The 19,329-nt window shown below is 41.3% G+C and overlaps 1 protein-coding gene across 2 annotated transcripts in view; it reads right to left on the bottom strand.

The window, feature by feature from the left end:
- LOC126284056 (anoctamin-1-like) overlaps positions 1-19,329 on the bottom strand; it is a 124,491-nt gene that overhangs the window by 8,801 nt on the left and 96,361 nt on the right. For both annotated transcript variants that reach the window (XM_049982643.1, XM_049982644.1), the window contains one exon: positions 12,725-12,830. In XM_049982643.1, the coding sequence (XP_049838600.1) occupies positions 12,725-12,830 (106 nt within the window). The remainder of the gene's footprint in view (positions 1-12,724; positions 12,831-19,329) is intronic.

Here is a 19,329-nt window from a genome sequence, read left to right on the forward strand (position 1 = left end):
ATGTGTATGCAGGGTGACACTCCACCCCATACTGCTAGACGTGAAAGATCTCTTGCGCGTGTCGTTTGGTGATGATCATGTGCTCAGCCGCCACTTTCGTCATACGTGGCCTCCCAGGTACCCAAGACCTCAGTCTGTGCGATTATTGGTTTTGGGGTTACCTGAAATCGTAAGTGTATCGTGATCGACCGACATTGCTAGGGATGCTGAAAGACAACATCCGATGCCAATGCCTCACCATAACTCCGGACATGCTTTAGAGCGCTGTTCAGAACATTATCCCTCGACTACAGCTATTGTTGAGGAATGATGCTGGAAATATTGAGCATTTCCTGTAAAGAACATCATCTTTGCTTTGTCTTACTTTGTTATGCTAATTATTGCTATTCTGATCAGATGAAGTGCCAACTGTCTGACATTTTTATAACTTTTGTACTTTTTTGGTTCTAATAAAACCCCATGTCAATCCAAGCATGTGTGTCAATTTGTACCTCTGTGTCTACATTATTTCGTGATTTATTCAGTTTTCAAATTTATACTGACTTTTTGATCACCCGGTACAATCCTGGCAGTGATGTCATCTTTCAAGTCAGAATAACCTTTTAGCATCATGCAAGAAAACACAAAAGTACTGAAAATATAGTACATATACCGCTCACGTAATTTGTGAAGTGATTTCATTAACTATCATCTATTGATGAAAGGAGGAAATATAAAAATGCAGTAAATGACCACTTGTATGAATATCAAGAGCTCAGATGGAAACTCAGTTCTAAGCAAAGAAGGGAAAGCAGAAAGGTGGAAGGAGTATACAGAGGGTCTATTTGTATTTGAGGACAATATTATGGAAATGGAAGAGGACACAGATGAAGATGAATTGGGAGATATGATACTGTGTGAAAAGTTTAACAGAGCTCTGAAACACTTAAGTCGAAACAAGGCCCCGGGAGTACACAACATTTCATTAGAACTACTGACAGCTTCGGGAGAGCCAGCCCTGACAAGACTCTACCATCTGGTGAGCAAGATACATGAGACAGGCAAAATACCCTCAGACGCCAAGAAAAATATAATAATTCCAATCCCAAAGAAAGCAGGTGTTGACAGATGTGAAAATTACTGAACTACCAGTTTAATAAGCCACGGCTGGTAAATACTAACACAAATTCTTTACAGACAAATGGAAAAACTAGTAGAAGCCGACCTTGGGGAAGATCAGTTTGGATTCTGTAGAAATGTTGGAACACATTAGGCAATACTGACCCTACGGCAATGTTGACTGGAATACTCTCTTTCAAATCCTAAAGGTGGCAAGGGTCAAATTCAGGAAGCAAAAGACTGTTTGCAATTTGTACAGAAACCAGACAGCAGTTATAAGAGATGAGGGGCATGAAAGGGAAGCAGTTGTTGGGAAGGGAGTGAGACTAGACTTAGCCTATCCCCGATGTTATTCAATCTGTATATTGAGCAAGTAGTAAAGGAAACAAAAGAAAACTTTGGAGTAGGAATTAAAATCCATGGAGAAGAAATAAAAACTTTGAGGTTCGCTGATGACACTGCAATTCTGTCAGAGACAGCAAAGGACATGGAAGAGCAGTTGAATGGAATGGACAGTGTCTTGAAGGGAGGATATAAGATGAACACCAACAAAAGCAAAACGAGGACAATGGAATGTAGTCAAATTAAATCGGGTGGTGCTGAGGGCATTAGATAAGGAAATGAGAAACTTAAGGTAGTAAATGAGTTTTGCTCGTTGGAGAGCAAAATAACTGATGATGGTCAAAGTAAAGAGGATATCGAATGTAGACTGGCAATGGCAAGAAAAGCATTTCTGAAGATGAGAAATTTGTTAACATCGAGTATAGATTTAAATGTCAGGAAGTCGTTTCTGAAAGTATTAGTATGGAGTGCAGCCATGAATGAAAGTGAAATGTGGATGATAAATAGTTTAGACAAGAAGAGAATAATAGCTTTAGAAATGTGGTGTTACAAAGGAATGCTGAAGATTAGATGGGTAGATCACATAACTAATGAGCTGCAGCTTATTGCACATACTTCTGACAAGTAGTGAAGTACATTTCACACACACACACTAAAACTCCACCACCTGAAAGTGACTGTCTACATGCTGTGTAATATTTTAAAATCCTAAATGTGTGTAACTTAAAGTTACACACCAGTTGGGAATATGTATAAAGAGAGGAAATACAAAGAACTCTTTAATGTGTCAACTGCAAATAAACACAATTCACTAACAAAAGAAACAATAACGGGGAAATTATGAGACACTACTGGCCATTAAAATGGCTACACCAAGAAGAAATGCAGACGATAAACAGATATTCAATGTACAAATATACTATACTAGAATGGACATGTGATTAAATTTTCACGCAATTTGGGTGCATAGATCCTGAGAAATCAGTACCCAGAACAACCACGTCTGGCCGTAAAAACAGCCTTCATACACCTGGGCATTGAGTCAAACAGAGCTTGGATGGTGTGTACAGGTGCAGCTGCCCATGCAGCTTCAACACAATACCACAGTTCAGCAAGAGTAGTGACTGGCGTACTGTGACGAGCCAGCTGCTCAGCCACCATTGACCAGACGTATTGTGACGAGCCAGCTGCTCAGCCACCATTGACCAGACGTTTTTAATTGGTAAGAGATCTGGATAATGTGCTGGCCAGGGCAGCATTCGAACGTTTTCTGTATCCAGAAAGGCCCGTACAGGACCTGCAACATGCGGTCGTGCATTATCCTGCTGAAATGTAGGGTTTCACAGGGATCGAATGAATGGTAGAGCCACGAGTCATAACACATCTGAAATGTAACGTCCACTGTTCAAAGTGCCGTAAATGCAAACAAGAGTTGACCGAGGCATGTAACCAATGGCACTCCATAACATCACGCCGGATGATATGCCAGTATGGCAATGACAAATACACGCTTCCAATGTGTGTTCTCCGTGATGTCACCAAACACGGATGCGACCATCATGATGCTGTAAACAGCACCTGGATTCATCCGTAAAAATGACATTTTGCCATTCGTGAATCCAGCTTCGCCGTTGAGTACACCATCACAGGCGCTCCTGCCTGTGCTGCAGCAACAAGGGTAACTGGAGCCATGATTTCCGAGCTGATATTCCATGCTGCTGCAAACGTCATTCAACTGTTCATGCAGATTGTTGTCATCTTGCCAACTTCCCCATCTGTTGACTCAGGGATTGAGACGTGCCTGCACGATCTGTTACAGCCATGCGGATAAGATGCCTGTTATCCCGACTGCTAGTGATACGAGGCCATTGAGAGGCTTTACATCAGGAAAGAAGTGGAACCCAGCGTAGTTGCAGCAAGGTATGTAAACGAATGACTGATGTGGATAGATTTGACAGTGTCTAGCAAGAAAATTAGTATTGTGTCAGTATATTCGCATTGTGAAGGGACAGATCATGGTAAGATGGATAGTTTTTATGAGGCACTCAGTGATGTAGTTGTTAAAGGACAAGGACAGTGTTCTGCTCATGGGTTATTTTAATGCCAGGACTGGAAATCGAACAGAAGGGTATGAAAAGGTTATGGGTAAATTTGGAGAGGATATGGAGGCCAACAGGAATGGGAAACAACTCTTGGATTTCTGTGCCAGTATGGGCTTAGTAATCACAAACTCCTTTTTTAAACATAAGAACATTCACCGGTATACTTGGGAAGGCAGGGGAACCAGATCTGTCATTGACTATATAATAACAGATCAGGAATTCAGGAAGGCTGTGAGGGACACATGTGTATTCAGGGGATTCTTTGATGACACTGATCATTATTTAATCTGCAGTGAAACTGGAATTGTGAGGCCGAAAGTGCAGGAGGTCAGGACCAAATGTAGGAGGATAAGAGTGGAGAAACTTCAGGATACGGAAATCAGGCACAAGTACATAACAGCGATCTCAGAAAGGTACCAGTTAGTTGAATGTAGTCAATTACATTCATTGGAAAAGGAATGGACAAGGTACAGGGACACAGTACTAGAAGTGGCTAAAGAATGCTTCGAACAGTAGTGTGTAAAAGTAGGATGAAGCAAACAGCTTGGTGGAATGACTCAGTCAATGCAGCCTGTAAAAGGAAAAAGAAGGCGTATCAAAAATGGCTGCATACTAGAACTCAGGCAGACAGAGAAGAAAGAAACAAAGCCAAACAGATAATTGCAGCATCCAAGAAGAGATCTTGGGAAGACTTTGGAAACAGGTTGGAGACTATGGGTCAAGCTGCTGGAAAACCATTCTGGAGTGTAATTAGCAGTCTTCGAAAGGGAGGTAAGAAGGAAATGACAAGTATTTTGGACAGGTCAGGAAAACTGCTGGTGAATCCTGTGGATGCCTTGGGCAGATGGAGGGAATATTCTGAAGAGTTGCTCAATGTAGGTGAAAATACGATCAGTAATGTTTCAGATTTCGACGTACAATGGGATAGGAATGATGATGGAAATACAATCACATTTGAGAAAGTGGAGAAAATGGTCAATAGATTGCAGTGCAATAAAGCAGCTGGGGTGGATGAAATTAAGTCGGAACTCATCAAATACACTGGAACGTCAGGTCTTAAATGGCTACACAAGATAATTGAAATGGCCTGGGAGTCGGGACAGGTTCCATCAGACTGGACAAAAGCAGTAACCATACGAATATTTAAACATTGAAACAGAAAAGATTGTAACAACTACAGAGGTATCTCTTTAATCAGCGTCGTGGGTAAAATCTTCTCAGGTATTGTTGAAAGGAAAGTGCGAGTATTAGTTGAGGAACAATTGGATGAAAATCAGTGTGGGTTTAGACCTCTTAGAGGTTGTCAGGATCAGATCTTTAGCTTACGGCAAATAATGGAGAAGTGTTATGAGTGGATCAGGGAATTGTATCTATGCTTTATAGATCTAGAAAAGGCATATGAATGCGTTACTAGGAGGAAGTTATTGTCTGTTCTACGAGATTATGGAATAGGAGGCAAACTTTTGCAAGCAATTAAAGGTCTTTACATGGATAGTCAGGCAGCAATTAGAGTTGACGGTAAATTGAGTTCATGGTTCAGAGTAGTTTCAGGGGTAAGAAAAGGCTGCAACCTGTCTCCACTGTTGTTCATATTATTTATGGATCATATGTTGAAAACAATAGACTGGCTGGGTGAGATCAAGATATGTGAACACAAAATAAGCAGTCTTGCATATGCGGATGACTTAGTTGTGATGGCAGATTCGATTGAAAGTTTGCGAGGTAATATTTCAGAGCTCGATCAGAAATGTAAGGACTAGGGTACGAAGATTAGCATCTCCAAAACGAAAGTAATGTCAGTGGGAAAGAAATATAAATGGATTGAGTGCCAAATAGGAGGAACAAAGTTAGAACAGGAGGACAGTTTGAAGTACTTAGGATGCATATTCTCACAGGATGGCAACATAGTGAAAGAACTGGGAGCAAGGTGTAGCAAAGCTAATGCAGTGAGCGCTCAGCTACGATCTACTCTCTTCTGCAAGAAGGAAGTCAGGACCAAGACTAAGTTATCTGTGCACTGTTCAATCTTTCGACCGACTTTGTTGTATGGGAGCGAAAGCTGGGTGGATTCAGGTTACCTTATCAATAAAGTTGAGGTTACGGATATGAAAGTAGCTAGGATGATTGCAGGTACTAGTAGATGGGAACAATGGCAGGAGGGTGTCCACAACGGGAAAATGAGAGGAAACCTGGGTGGGAACTCTATAGATGTAGCAGTCAGGGCGAACAGGCTTAGATGGTGGGGTCATGTTACACGCATGGGAGAAGCAAGGTTACCCAAGAGACTCATGGGTTCAGCAGTAGAGGGTAGGAGGAGTCAGGGCAGACCAAGGAGAAGGTACCTGGATTTGGTTAAGAAAGATTTGGAAGTAATAGGTTTAACATTAGAAGAGGCACCAATGTTAGCACTGAATAGGGGACCATGGAGGAATTTTTTAAGGGGGCTATGCTCCAGACTGAACGCTGAAAGGCATAATCAGTCTTAAATGATGATTATGATGATGATGATGACAGTAGTGTACAAACAAAGAGATAGAGGGGCTGGCCAGTACTTACCTCAGCTCTGTACAGCCGATAGAAACACAAAAAACAACCGAAAATTTAAGTTCCTAGCTTTCAGAATAAATGTTCCTTCATCAGGGAGGAGAGAGGGGAAAGAAAGGGAAGAAGGGAAAGTGGATTTAGTTACTCACAACCCAGGTTATGAAGCAACAGGGAAAGGAAAACAGGGAAGGTAGCAAGGATGGAGGCATGGTTGTCAGAGGGAAGCCAAAGATATTCTAGTGCAGGTACTGTGCCAGCTTCAAACCAAAGAGGATGCATACAGAAGTAAAGAGGTGTATAGTATAAAGATGTAGGATGGAAAGATGCATGAATGGCTAAAGAGGAAAGGGAAAGAGGAGAAGACTAAAAAGTAAATGGGAGTGAGGTTGTTTAATGTAGGTTCAGTCCAGGGGGATGGCGGGATGAAAGGATGTGCTGGAGTGCAAGTTCCCATCTCCGCAGTTCAGAGGGACTGGTGTTGGGTGGGAGAAGCCCAGGATCCCGATCCCATTCCCTCCATTCAGACCCAGGAGCCCATTCCCTCCATTCAGACTGAGCTGCAGAAAATCCTAAAAATCCAAGGTCCCTCACAAGGCCTCACAATGGCTTCCATAGACATACTCACTCCACCTGAGCCACGTACCCCTACCTTCTACCTATTACCCAAACTCCACAAAGAGAACCAACTTGGCCGTCCCATTGTAGCAGGCTTCAAAGCCCCAACAGAATGTATCTCAGCTCTGGTAGACCAACACCTCCAACCTATCACCTGCAGACTCCCATCCTACATCAAGGACACAAACCACTTCCTAGAACGCCTCAAATCCATTCCCACTCCTCTCCCACCTGAAACCTTTCTTGTCACCATAGATGCTACATCCCTTTACACAAACATCCCACACACCCATGGTCTTTCTGCCCTTGAGCACTACCTCTCCCAATGCCCACCCGAAGATCTTCCAAAAACCTCGTTCCTTATCACACTTACCAACTTCATCCTCACCCATAATTACTTCACTTTTGAAGGCCAGACCTACAAACAAATCAGGGGAACTGCCATGGGAACCAGGATGGCTCCATCCTATGCCAACCTCTTCATGGGCCGCATGGAGGAGGCTTTCCTGAAGACTCAACAGCTGCTTCCCCTGGCCTGGTATAGGTTTATAGATGACATATTTGTGGTCTGGACTCATGGTGAAGAAACACTCCTTAATTTCCTCCATAACCTCAACTCCTTTTCGAATCTGAATTTCACCTGGTCCTTCTCCAAAACCAAAGCCACCTTCCTGGATGTTGACCTTCATCTTGTTGAAGCTCACATCCACACCTCTGTCCATATCAAACCCACCAACAAACAACAGTACCTTCACTTTGATAGCTGCCATCCATTCCACATCAAACGCTCCCTTCCCTACAGCCTAGGTATTCGTGGCAAACGTATCTGCTCCAGTGACGAATCCCTCAACAATTACACCAATAACCTGACCAGTGCTTTCCTCTCCCGCAACTATCCTGCAGACCTTGTCCACAAACAGATCTCCCGAGTAATACATTCCTCCCCGTCCAACAACAATATTCCTACCCTCAGACCACACAGAAGCATCCCCCTTGTCACCCAATATTATCCTGGCCTCGAATACATCAATAAATTACTCCGCCAGGGATATGACTTTCTCAAGTCAACCCCTGAAATGAGATCATCCCTTGACAAAATTCTCCCCACACCACCCAGAGTTGCCTTTCGTCGTCCCCCTAACCTCCGCAACATCCTTGTTAAACCCCGCAATATTCCCAGACTACCTTCTCTACCCAGCGGTTCCTACCCCTGTAACCGACCCCGCTGCAAAACCTGCCCCATGCATCCCCCCACAACCACCTACTCCAGCCCCGCTACTAGGAAAACATACACAATTCAAGGCAGGGCCATGTGTGAGACTACACATGTCATTTATCAGCTGACATGCCTGCACTGCACAGCCTTTTACATTGGTATGACAACAACTAAAGTGGCTGAGCGCATGAACGGACACAGACGAACTGTCCGCCTAGGAGATGTCCAATACCCAGTAGCGGAGCATGCCCTCCAGCATAATTCTAGGGACCTAGGAACCTGCTACACTGTATGTGCCATTTGGCTTCTCCCACCCAACACCAGTCCCTCTGAACTGCGGAGATGGGAACTTGCACTCCAGCACATCCTTTCATCCCGCCATCCCCCTGGACTGAACCTACGTTAAACAACCTCACTCCCATTTACTTTTCAGTCTTCTCCTCTTTCCCTTTCCTCTTTAGCCATTCATGCATCTTTCCATCCTATATCTTTATACTATACACCTCTTTACTTCTGTATGCATCCTCTTTGGTTTGAAGCTGGCACAGTACCTGGCTTCCCTCTGACAACCATGCCTCCATCCTTGCTACCTTCCCTGTTTTCCTTTCCCTGTTGCTTCATAACCTGGGTTGTGAGTAACTAAATCCACTTTCCCTTCTTCCCTTTCTTTCCCCTCTCTCCTCCCTGATGAAGGAACATTTATTCTGAAAGCTAGGAACTTAAATTTTCGGTTGTTTTTTGTGTTTCTATCGGCTGTACTGAGCTGAGGTAAGTACTGGCCAGCCCCTCTATCTCTTTGTTAGTAATTGTTTCACATCTTTATATGAGATTTTCCATTAATTAGATAGTAGTGTACAATACAGTCACTTAACATACACAAAGTAAAACTGAGCTCCACAGAAAAAAAAATTGAGGTTGTTCACGGATATTTTCTGAGTATTTTGGTATAAGGAACCCCTGGTCTTTGGTGGCTTATTACAGGGTAATTACATTTTGTTTAATACCTTACCACTCCTTTACCTTCATATCATATTGCACTGAAAAGACAGGCACAAACGTGGTGACATTGACAATATGAATTACGCATCATGTTTTGAAACGAAGCTGTTCCATTCACTTGCTGTTGAAAACAGTAATGCTCACTTTACTCTTAACCCTGAAATATTACTCGATTCTTTCTCAGGTTTCTTTTTCCGGCAATGTTAGTTGTATGTCATCAGTGATACAAAGCAGTATGGGTAGGTCTATACACCTCACATATCGGTTCACTGAATGCAATGGAAGAATGGCACAACATTTTTATGTTTCACTGTTTCCACAGGGAAAGCAACCTTATCACAGTACTTTTGCACCTGTACATTAAACACCCAACAGAAACTATGTTCTATGTTGTAGATTTTGGTGACTGCATATCACATGCTTTCTCGCTCTTTTAAAGGTATTTGGGGTAACAAATTGTGTAAATAATAACTACATTATTATGCTATAAAGAGCCTCTGGAGATCACAGGTCCCACATACCAAAATACTCATAAAACAGCCCCAGCCCTGAACTCCCTACTAAAATTTTTGTTGGTGGAGTTCAGGTTTATCCTATAATGGACTTATTTTTATTTATATCTCAACTAAATAATATAAAAAGTAAACCATATAACAGATGGAACCCTTACAATACATTATCTACCAAAGCAGGTAATCATATATTAAAAACAAAGATTCCAAGACTTACCAAGCGGGAAAGCGCCGGCAGACAGGCACAATGAACAAAACACACACACAGAATTACTAGCTTTCGCAACCGATAGTTGCTTCTTGAGGAAGGAGAGGGAAAGACGAAAGGATGTGGGTTTTAAGGGAGAGGGTAAGGAGTCATTCCAATCCCGGGAGTGGAAAGACTTCCCTTAGGGGGAAAAAAAGGACACACACACACACGCGCACACACACACACACACACACACACACACGCACACACACACACACACACACACACACACACACACACACACTCTCTCCCGGGATTGGAATGACTCCTTACCCTCTCCCTTAAAACCCACATCCTTTCATCTTTCCCTCTCCTTCCTCAAGAAGCAACCATCGGTTGCGAAAGCTAGTAATTCTGTGTGTGTGTTTGTATGTTTTGTTCATTGTACCTGTCTGCCGGCACTTTCCCGCTTGGTAAGTCTTGGAATCTTTGTTTTTAATATATTTTTCCCATGTGGAAGTTTCTTTCTATTTTATTTACAAAGCAGGTAATCATTTGCATGAACACTGATCAACACATTCCAGTTTTTGCCCATAAAAATTATGGGTGTGCTGTGATTTTCCTACAAAATAAGCGTTCAAAGAATCTCCGAGTGTGCCTTTCCCAACTGTTCCTTCACAATGCAATACTTCCAAGCGGTGACTGTTGGAAATCAGTTGTTCACTCTTTTACTAGTTCGGAGAGCCACTACAAGGGTGTTCCTGCTTTCAGATGGTGCTATGTGACTTGAAGGACATATTATAGGTGTGATCAGTTTCCACACATTTGTTGTTACTGTGTGCTTCCATAGTTGTCTTGATTACAAAAGTTTGTCATAAAATTAGGGACAGTTTGCAGGATGAAGAAATTCTGGGTCTACATGAAGAATCTAGTTCCAAAATTAGCAACGACTGTTTTGAAACTGATGACAGTGTTCCTGAAACAGGTGGTAATCTGGTTTTCTCCTTCATGTTATAAGCAGAAGCCACACAATAAATATTTACTACTTCTAGGGACAGCAGAAGTCACTGTGGGCCAACTGGAATGTGTTAAAAGCAAGATATGTTGAATTTTGTATGTATTTCTTGAATAACCCAAAACCTCCATTGAAAACATGTCGCAATGCAAAATTAAACTATATTAAGTTTCCTACAAAAAAGGTCCTATTCCTTTTTTCTCTAGGGTTAATAGTTTGTGTGAGAGAGCACAGACATTTTGAAAATCTTGCATGAAGTGTGTGCACTGTAGCTTAGGTTGTCGTTCTTGACCAATTAAAGGTAGTTTATCAACTTGACAGATCACGTGTGTACTGTATCAAACTGTTCGTCTCAGCTTCCTCTACGCTACAGATCATGAACAATACCAATGTTTGAATAACACAGAGAATAAATAACAATGTAAATTACTGTGTTCTGTCTCAGAAACCAGTCGGAATACGGCATACATCCACAGGAAGTTTTTTGTTCAGAATTACTAATACTTCCTTCCCCTCAAAGCATACCGTATTTACTCAAATCTAAGCCGCACCTGAAAAAAGAGACTCGAAATCAACAAAAAAAAAAATTTCCTGAATCTGAGCCGTACCTGAAATTTGAGGCTCGAAACTAAAGGGGAGAGAAAACAAAGTTGGTCCATTGTGAAATGAGACACAATTTAGGTCGAATGAATGATGAGACAGCTACTGTAGTTTGGGTCGAGTCGTAAGCTTAGCAGTTAAGCTTTACCAGGTAGCCATTGCTACGCATCAGGCGCTCCGTCCGTATTTATATGGGTACCCTTCCTTTTTCACATGCTTCGTCTGGATGGAATCGATTGCTTATTTTGCTTTGATCTGATAAGTGCCGTTTTGTTTGTTATAGGTGTTAACGTCACTCTAAGCAGAAAAAGCATTACTGTACTGTGTCATGCATTGTTTGTCGCATTCTGATAGTGCGTGTTTAAGGCTTGTCGCCGCTCGCGGCTTGGCTTGCTTTTGAGCGCATTACCGCCGCTTACAAATTTAAAAAAAAAAAAAAAAAAAAAAAAAAAAAAAAAAAAAAAAAAAAAAAAAAAAAAAAAAGAAGAGAGAGAGGAATCATCTCATTAGTGAAACAGTGGCAAGAGACTGCTATTTGTTGTTACTGACACTGCTGTTTTCTTTGATAATGATCAACAAGAACCAAATAATATACTGCGTATGATAGAAGATCTTCTGAACGAGAGTTTAGCGAAAATTTTTCTCCGTTTGAAAATCTTTGCAGACGCCTGCCCTTTTAGTACATTACCTTCTGCACAGAAATTAGTCATAGTAGATTTAAAAATCTAGTCAATTGCCGTGATTCATTTCTGATTGTACCACTATTAGGCATAATAGTAATACGAATATAAACATGGCATGATACGTATATTCTTCCACGTTTGCTGTTGTCTCACTCTAGTTTCGTAGTTTATTAGGCAGACAGGAGTTAAATGAGATAGCAGCAAACACGAAAGAATATACGGCAAAATGTTGATATTCGTATTATTCTTATGGTGAAGATAATACTGCATGTGATTCACATTTCATCAGGTTCCTATTAGCAACCATCTCTTCTCACAGGTACGAAAAAATTCAGAAAGTAGAGTTGGCCATATTGACAAACATCCCAGTCTTGCCAGTCGGATTTTTGTAGTACATTGAAATTCTGCTACATTCGAAGACGAACAATATGGAATTTGTATTTACTTCGTTGGATAATGTATAAAAATGCAGTGGTCAAAACTCTAGGCGGAGAAAAAAAGCTCGTCTTCCACCCCCTTTTTTTTTAAATTTATTTACTGATGCATAGGTTTTGGCGCCAGTATTTATCTTTGTGCCTACAAAGCATTCCTGTGTCGCTACATATATTCGACGGCAGAAGTTAGTTGTGGTGGCACCTACCACCATTTTTCAGAACTTCCGCTTGCTTTGCACTTGATTCTAAGCCGCAGGCGGCTTTTTGGATTACGAAAACCGGAAAAAAAGTGCGGCTTAGATTCGAGTAAATATGGTATGCTTTCCTCGTGACTATTCCTGTTTTAATAACATAAGATTTATGGTTAAACTGACCTCAAACACAACAACAAAAGCAAGTCGGGCAGCTAGGACATGCCAGAACATTGCTGTTTTTTCATACTTGTTGGGTGACCAAGGAGGCTCACGGAAATCAGGATACCTGAAATTCAAAAACCATGATATATAATAATAATATCAGAACAAATGAAACCTAAAAACTAAAATCTATGCTTTACAATACCCCTGCTGGAATATTAAGAATATTATGAGGAGGACAGAGTGTGACTCATAGTGAAGATTACATACTGACAGGCACAACAAAGAGACTGTCACAATTCAGCTTTTGGCTGAAAACTTCTTCAGAACAGAAAGGAAACACACACGCGCGCGCGCGCGCACCCGCACCCACACACACACAAACAAACAAACACACACACACACACACACACACACACACACACACACACACAAAAGCAAGCACTAGTTATGCACGCATGACCGCCATCTCTGACTGCTCCAGACAGAATGCAACTGTGTCGGACAGAAGCAGCAATCCAGAGGGGGGCAGGTTATGGATGAAGGGACAGAAGCGAATGCTGGATGATGGAGTATGCAGTGTCTAGATGGCTGCGAGACAAAACATAACATGCTCAATTTCAATGGGTGCTTCACAACCCAGGCCATTTGGATCCTCCTCTCCATCACCAGCTTTACTGAACTGCACAGATGAGTGTTGTCCTTATAACATCTTCTCAGCTGCAGAAATTATTCTGGTCTCAATCTACAGTAACCTACTGTCTCCACACCCTCTGCCAAACAGTTTCCACCCCCCCCCCCCCCTCTCTCCCCTTTTCTGCTCCCAGTTTCGTCTCATCCCTGATGGTGATGGCATCTTCCAGTGAGATAACTCACCTTATTGTACAGCCAGAATGGTGCTACAGAGGTCTGTAAAGCTGATAGTGAACTCACATTGATATTTTGGCCGCCAAATTCACCTGATCTGAACCAAACTGAACACACCTGGGGCACTATCTGACATCAACTCCACCTCTACAAATGACCATAACATAAAGGAATTACATGACCTGTGTGTAGGTACATGGTGCAATATACCACTCGAAACCTATCACGGACTTGTTTAATCCTTACCATGCAGAAATGCTGCTATATTTTGTTCCAAAGGTGAACCAATACAATATTAAGCAGGAGTCATAAAGTTTTGGCCCATCAATGTTTATTAGAAGTATCAGTCCAAAAATGCAGTTGTGGCTTGTTTATTCTTGCAGGTATCATAACTCACTGGCACACAAAGAGATATAACAACAATATGCAGAACTTGGTGCAACTCATGTGAGGAGGATCTGAGTATGCTGAACAAACTCCTATTTTTCTGACAAATATTCTTTACTGATACAATATTTTCAGCTGTGTCAAGGGGTTAAAACTGCCAATGAGCTTTTGGCAGATATCTCCTTTACCACTGTCAAGTGGTTGACTGTCTCCATTAACTATCTGAATAATTTCTTTTACCTCTTCGTACATTTCTTCAAACTCCTCTTCATCAGAGAAGCTAGTTGGCAAATAAACTTGTACTACTGTGGTGGTTGTGTGCTTCATGTATGTCTACAATAATGCACTCACTATGCTGTTCATAGTAGCTTTATCCACGTTCCTTTTTTATATTATTAATTGTTAAACCTACTCGTTCATTGCCCCTATTTGATTTTGTGTTTATAACCCTGTATTCACTTGACCAGAAGTCCTGTTCCTCCCGTTACCAAACTTCACTAATCCCCACTATATCTAACTTTAACCTATCCAGTTCACTTTCTAAATTTTCTAACCTACTTGCCCAATTAAGGGATCTAACATTCCACACTCCAATCGATAGATTGCCAGTTCTGTTTATCCTGATAATGACACCCTCCTAAGTAGTCCCTGCCTGGAGATCTGAATGGGGAACTATTTTACTCAAGAAGAGCCATAAAATACAGTTGCATGCTTCCATGAAAAATTACAGCTGTAGTTTCTCCTTGCTTTCAGATATTCATGTTACCAGCACGGCAATTCCGCTTTGGATGATGTTACAAGGCCAGATCAATCAATCAAACTGTGCTTACCTAACCGCACAGTCATCAGTTATGTCACTGGTGCTCAGTCTCGCAGCTTATATGGTAATGTTTTGGTGGCATGGCCATGATGTCTGCTTCAACGCCGGAATCACAAGATCTCGAGCCCAATTCAGCTGCAATTAACCATCTTTACAGAGGGTGTTGTTAGATATTTTGACCACTGTTGCTTCGTTTATTACACTAACCCAGAAGATGTTGGTTCTTTCAATAATAGAAGTCTTATCAAATGCAATTCAGTGTCCATTTTCTTGAGCATGTCCCACTATAGCTGATTTTTTGGGATAGTGTAGGTGGAAACACTTGTGTTTTATGCGGCACTGTTCAATTGTGAGGACAGTCTGACTGACATACCTGAAACTGCCATGGGACCCAACATCCACAATAGTGAGGAAAACTTCGGAGCTCCTCAGTCAGCCATTGCCGGAAGAGATTGTTATTAAGAACCTCCTCCCTCAGGCACCCATACCACCCGCGTTCTACAGTATGCCAAAGGTACATAAGACAGATACACTTTGAAGGCCTGTATTGAACACCATCAGATTGCTGTCCAATATACTTACAAAGCATTTGCCCACCCTCCTTGTGACACAAATTGGACACTGTGCACATCATATCAGGATTACAGCAGATGTCATCGATCAAATTAAACATCTATGCTTTGGTGAAAAATATATTATGGTTAGTTTTGATGTGGTTTCCCCATTCACATGTGTGCCCCTCACAGACTTGGTAGACTTGCTGGTCAGACTCTTTGATGACACAATCATGAATTTATTTAAACATAACCTGATGACATTATATTTTTTACATGGTGGAGATATTTCAACCAGATGGGTGGTATTGCGACGGAGAGCCCATTAGCTCCAGCTGTAGCCAACCTCCTTATCGGGCATTTCAAGGACACCACCATGGACATGGTTCCTGCAAAGCCTAATAGTTTTTATCACTATGTTGACAATATCTTCGTCATATGGCCTCATGGAAATGAAAAGCTGGAAGAGTTCCTGGAACACATCAACAACACCCATGACCACATAAAATTCATGATGGAAGGGAGGGAGGATGGTTCCTTGCCATTCCTAGATGTCGTCATCGACTGCAGACCCAAGAGGCGTCATGGTCACAACATTTACCACATGTCCATCCACACAGATTAGTATCTGCACACCATCAGCTAACACTACACAGAAAACAAACGGTCTGTTTTGAGTATCTTGGAACATCAAGCTGAAACCGTCTCAGGTGCTGAAAACCTACTGAGGGAATTGAGCCACTAATGTAAAGTTTTCAAAGAAAATGGTTACAACAACAAACACATTTTACAAGCAGTTTCATCCAAGTCATGAAAGCAGAAGACCTTCGGAGGGGATACAAAGAAGATAGTATTTTTACCATTTTGTGATTCAATAACAAAGAAGATTAGCCAGCTCTTGAAGAGACATAAAAATCGACAGTCTTTGTGTCCCCAGCAAATATCCGGCAACTAATGAAGCCTGTGAAAGACAACGTAAACCTCAGAACACATGGAATACACAAAATATCATGTGGGTGTGGGCAGTCTTATGTTGGTCAGACTGTTCACACTATAGAACAGCGCCACATAAAACTTGAAAGGTGTTTCTCCATGTGATTTCCCGAAAAATCAGCTGTAGCAGAACATGCAGTGGACAATAGACACCAAATTACTTTTGATAATACTTCTATTACTAAATGGAGCAATGGCTTTTAGAGCAGCATAATAAACAAAGCAACAGAGATAAAAATATCAGACAACACTCTCAGTAACAATGGTGGATTCCAGCTGAGTAAAGTCCTCCTCTGTACCATTGACCTTGCCATTAGTGGGGAGGCTTGCGTGCCTCAGCAATACAGATACTCGTACCATATATGCAATCACAATGGAGGAGTACCTGTTGAGAGGCTACACACACATGTGGTTCCTGCAGAGGAGATGCAGCCTTTTCAGTAGCAGCAGGGGCAAGAGTCTTGGATGACTGACTGATATGACCTTGTAACATAAATCAAAATGGCCTTGCCGGGCTGGTACCGCAAATGTCTGAAAGCAATGGGAAACTACTGCCGTAATTTTTCACAGGTGCATGCAGCTATACTTTATGGTTAAATGACAATGGGATCCTCCTGGATAAAATATTCTTCAGGTAAAATAGTCCCCCATTTGGATGTCTGCGTGGGAACTACTCAGGAGGATGTCATTATCAGGAGAATCAAAAAACTGGCATTCTATGGCTTGGAGTGTGGAACATCAGATCCCTTAATCGGGCAAGTAGGTCTGAAAATTTAAAAAGGGAACTGGATAGATTAAAGCTAGATATAGTGGGAATTAGTGAAGTTCAGTGTCAGGAGGAACAGGACTTCTGGTCACATGAATACAGGGTTATAAATGCAAAATCAAATAGGGGTAATGCAGGAGAGGATAAGCAACTATGAACAGCATAGTGAACACATTTTGTAGCCAAGATAGACATGAAGCCTATACTTACCCCAGCAATACAAGTTAATATGCCAACTTGCTCTGCAGATGTAAAAAATATTGAAGAAAGGTATGATGAGATAAAAGAAATTATTCAGATAAGTGAGATGAAAATTTAATATTCATGGGGGATTGGAAATTGATAGTAGGAAATGGAAGAGAAGGAAAAGTAGTAAGTGAATATGGACTGGAGGAAAGGAATGAAAGATGAAGCTGCCTGGTAGAATTTTGCCACATAGCATAATTTAATCATAGCTAACTCTTCCTTTAAGAATCATGGAACAAGGTTGTATATGTGGAAAAGACCTGGAGACACTGGAAGGTTTAGATTGATTGTGTAATGAGAAGACAGAGATCTAGGGACCAGATTTTAAATTGTAAGAGAATTCCAGGAGTATATGTCGACTCTGACCATAATTTATTGGTTATGAACTGTAGATTAAATCTGAGGCAACTGCAAATAAGTAGGAATTTAAGGAGATGGGACCTGGATAAACTGTAGAGTGTTTCAGAGGGAACATAGATACAAAAATGCAGTAAATGACGCAAGCGAAAAGGAATAGTAATGTCTAAAACATAAGATTGACAGGACGGGCAAAATGGCTAAGCAGGAATGACTACAGGACACTTGTAATAAATCATAATAAATCACTAGGGAAAAGGTAGATGCTGCCAAAGGAAAATTAAAAGACCTTTGGAGAAAAGAGAACCACCTGTATGCATATCGGGAGCTCAGATAGAAAATCAACTACTGATAGACTTTGGAGAGCCAGCCATGACAAATCTCCTCCATCTGATAAGCAAGACGTATGAGGCAGGCGAAATACCCTCAGAAGAAGAATCTAATTGTTTCAATTCAAAAGAAAGCAGGTGCTTACAGGTGTGAAAATTACGGAACTATCTGTTTAATACAACATGTAGGATTTCTTGGCTGGCATCTTCATTAGTTAAAACATTCGGGCTGAGAGGCTACGGTCGATCAGTAAAACTACTACTTCCTGACATTTCATTGCCAACTACAGGTAACATCTTCAGAGGTGCGTCAACAACTAATGACCTCGGAAGATGTTGCCCGCAGTTGGCAACGAAACGTCAGGAAGAAGTAGTTTTACTGATTGACCACAGCCTCTCAGCCCAGAAGTTTTAACTAACATCTGATTAATATGTCACAGTTGCAAAATACTAACATGAATTCTTTATAGAAGAACGGAAAAACTGAAAGAAGCCGACTTCTGGGAAGATCAATATGGATTCCAGAGAAATGTAGGAACATGTGAGGCAATACTGATCCTACAACGTTTCATAGAAGATAGGTTAAGCAAAGGCAAACCTGTGTTTATAGTACTTGTAGACTTAGAGAAAGCTTTTGACAGTATTGATTGGGATACTCTCTTTCAAATTCTGAAGGTGGTGGAAGTAAAATGCAGGGAGCAAAAGATTGTTTACAATTTTGCAAAGAAACCAGATGACAGTTATAAGAGCCGAGGGGTATGATAGGGAAGCAGTGGTTGAGAAGGGATTGAGACAGGGTTGTAGCCTATTCCCAATGGTATTCAATCTGTATATTGAGCAAGCAGTAAAGGAAACAATAGAAAAATTTGGAGTAGGAATTAAGGCCCAGCAAGAAGAAATAAAAACCTTGAGGTTTGCTGATGACATTGTAATTTTGTCAGACACAGTAAATGACCTGGAAGAGCAATTGAACCGAATGGGCAGTGCCTTGAAAGGAGAATAAAGACGGACATCAACAAAAGCACAATGGTGATAACGGAATGTAGTTGAATTAAATCAGGTGATTGCTGAGGGAATTACATTAGGAAATGAGACACTCAAAGTAGCAGATGAGTATTGCTATTTGGGGAGCAAAATAACTGATGGTGGTTGAAGTGGAGAGGATATAAAATGTAGACTGGTGATGGCAAGGAAAGCATTTTTAAAGACAAGAAAATTGTGAACTTCGAGTATATATTTTACAGCCATGAAGTCTTTTCTGAATGTATTTGTATGAAGTGTAGCCTTGTATGAAAGTGAAACAT

This window comes from Schistocerca gregaria, chromosome 8, assembly GCF_023897955.1.
Source record: "Schistocerca gregaria isolate iqSchGreg1 chromosome 8, iqSchGreg1.2, whole genome shotgun sequence".
Classification (NCBI taxonomy): Eukaryota; Metazoa; Arthropoda; class Insecta; order Orthoptera; family Acrididae; genus Schistocerca; species Schistocerca gregaria.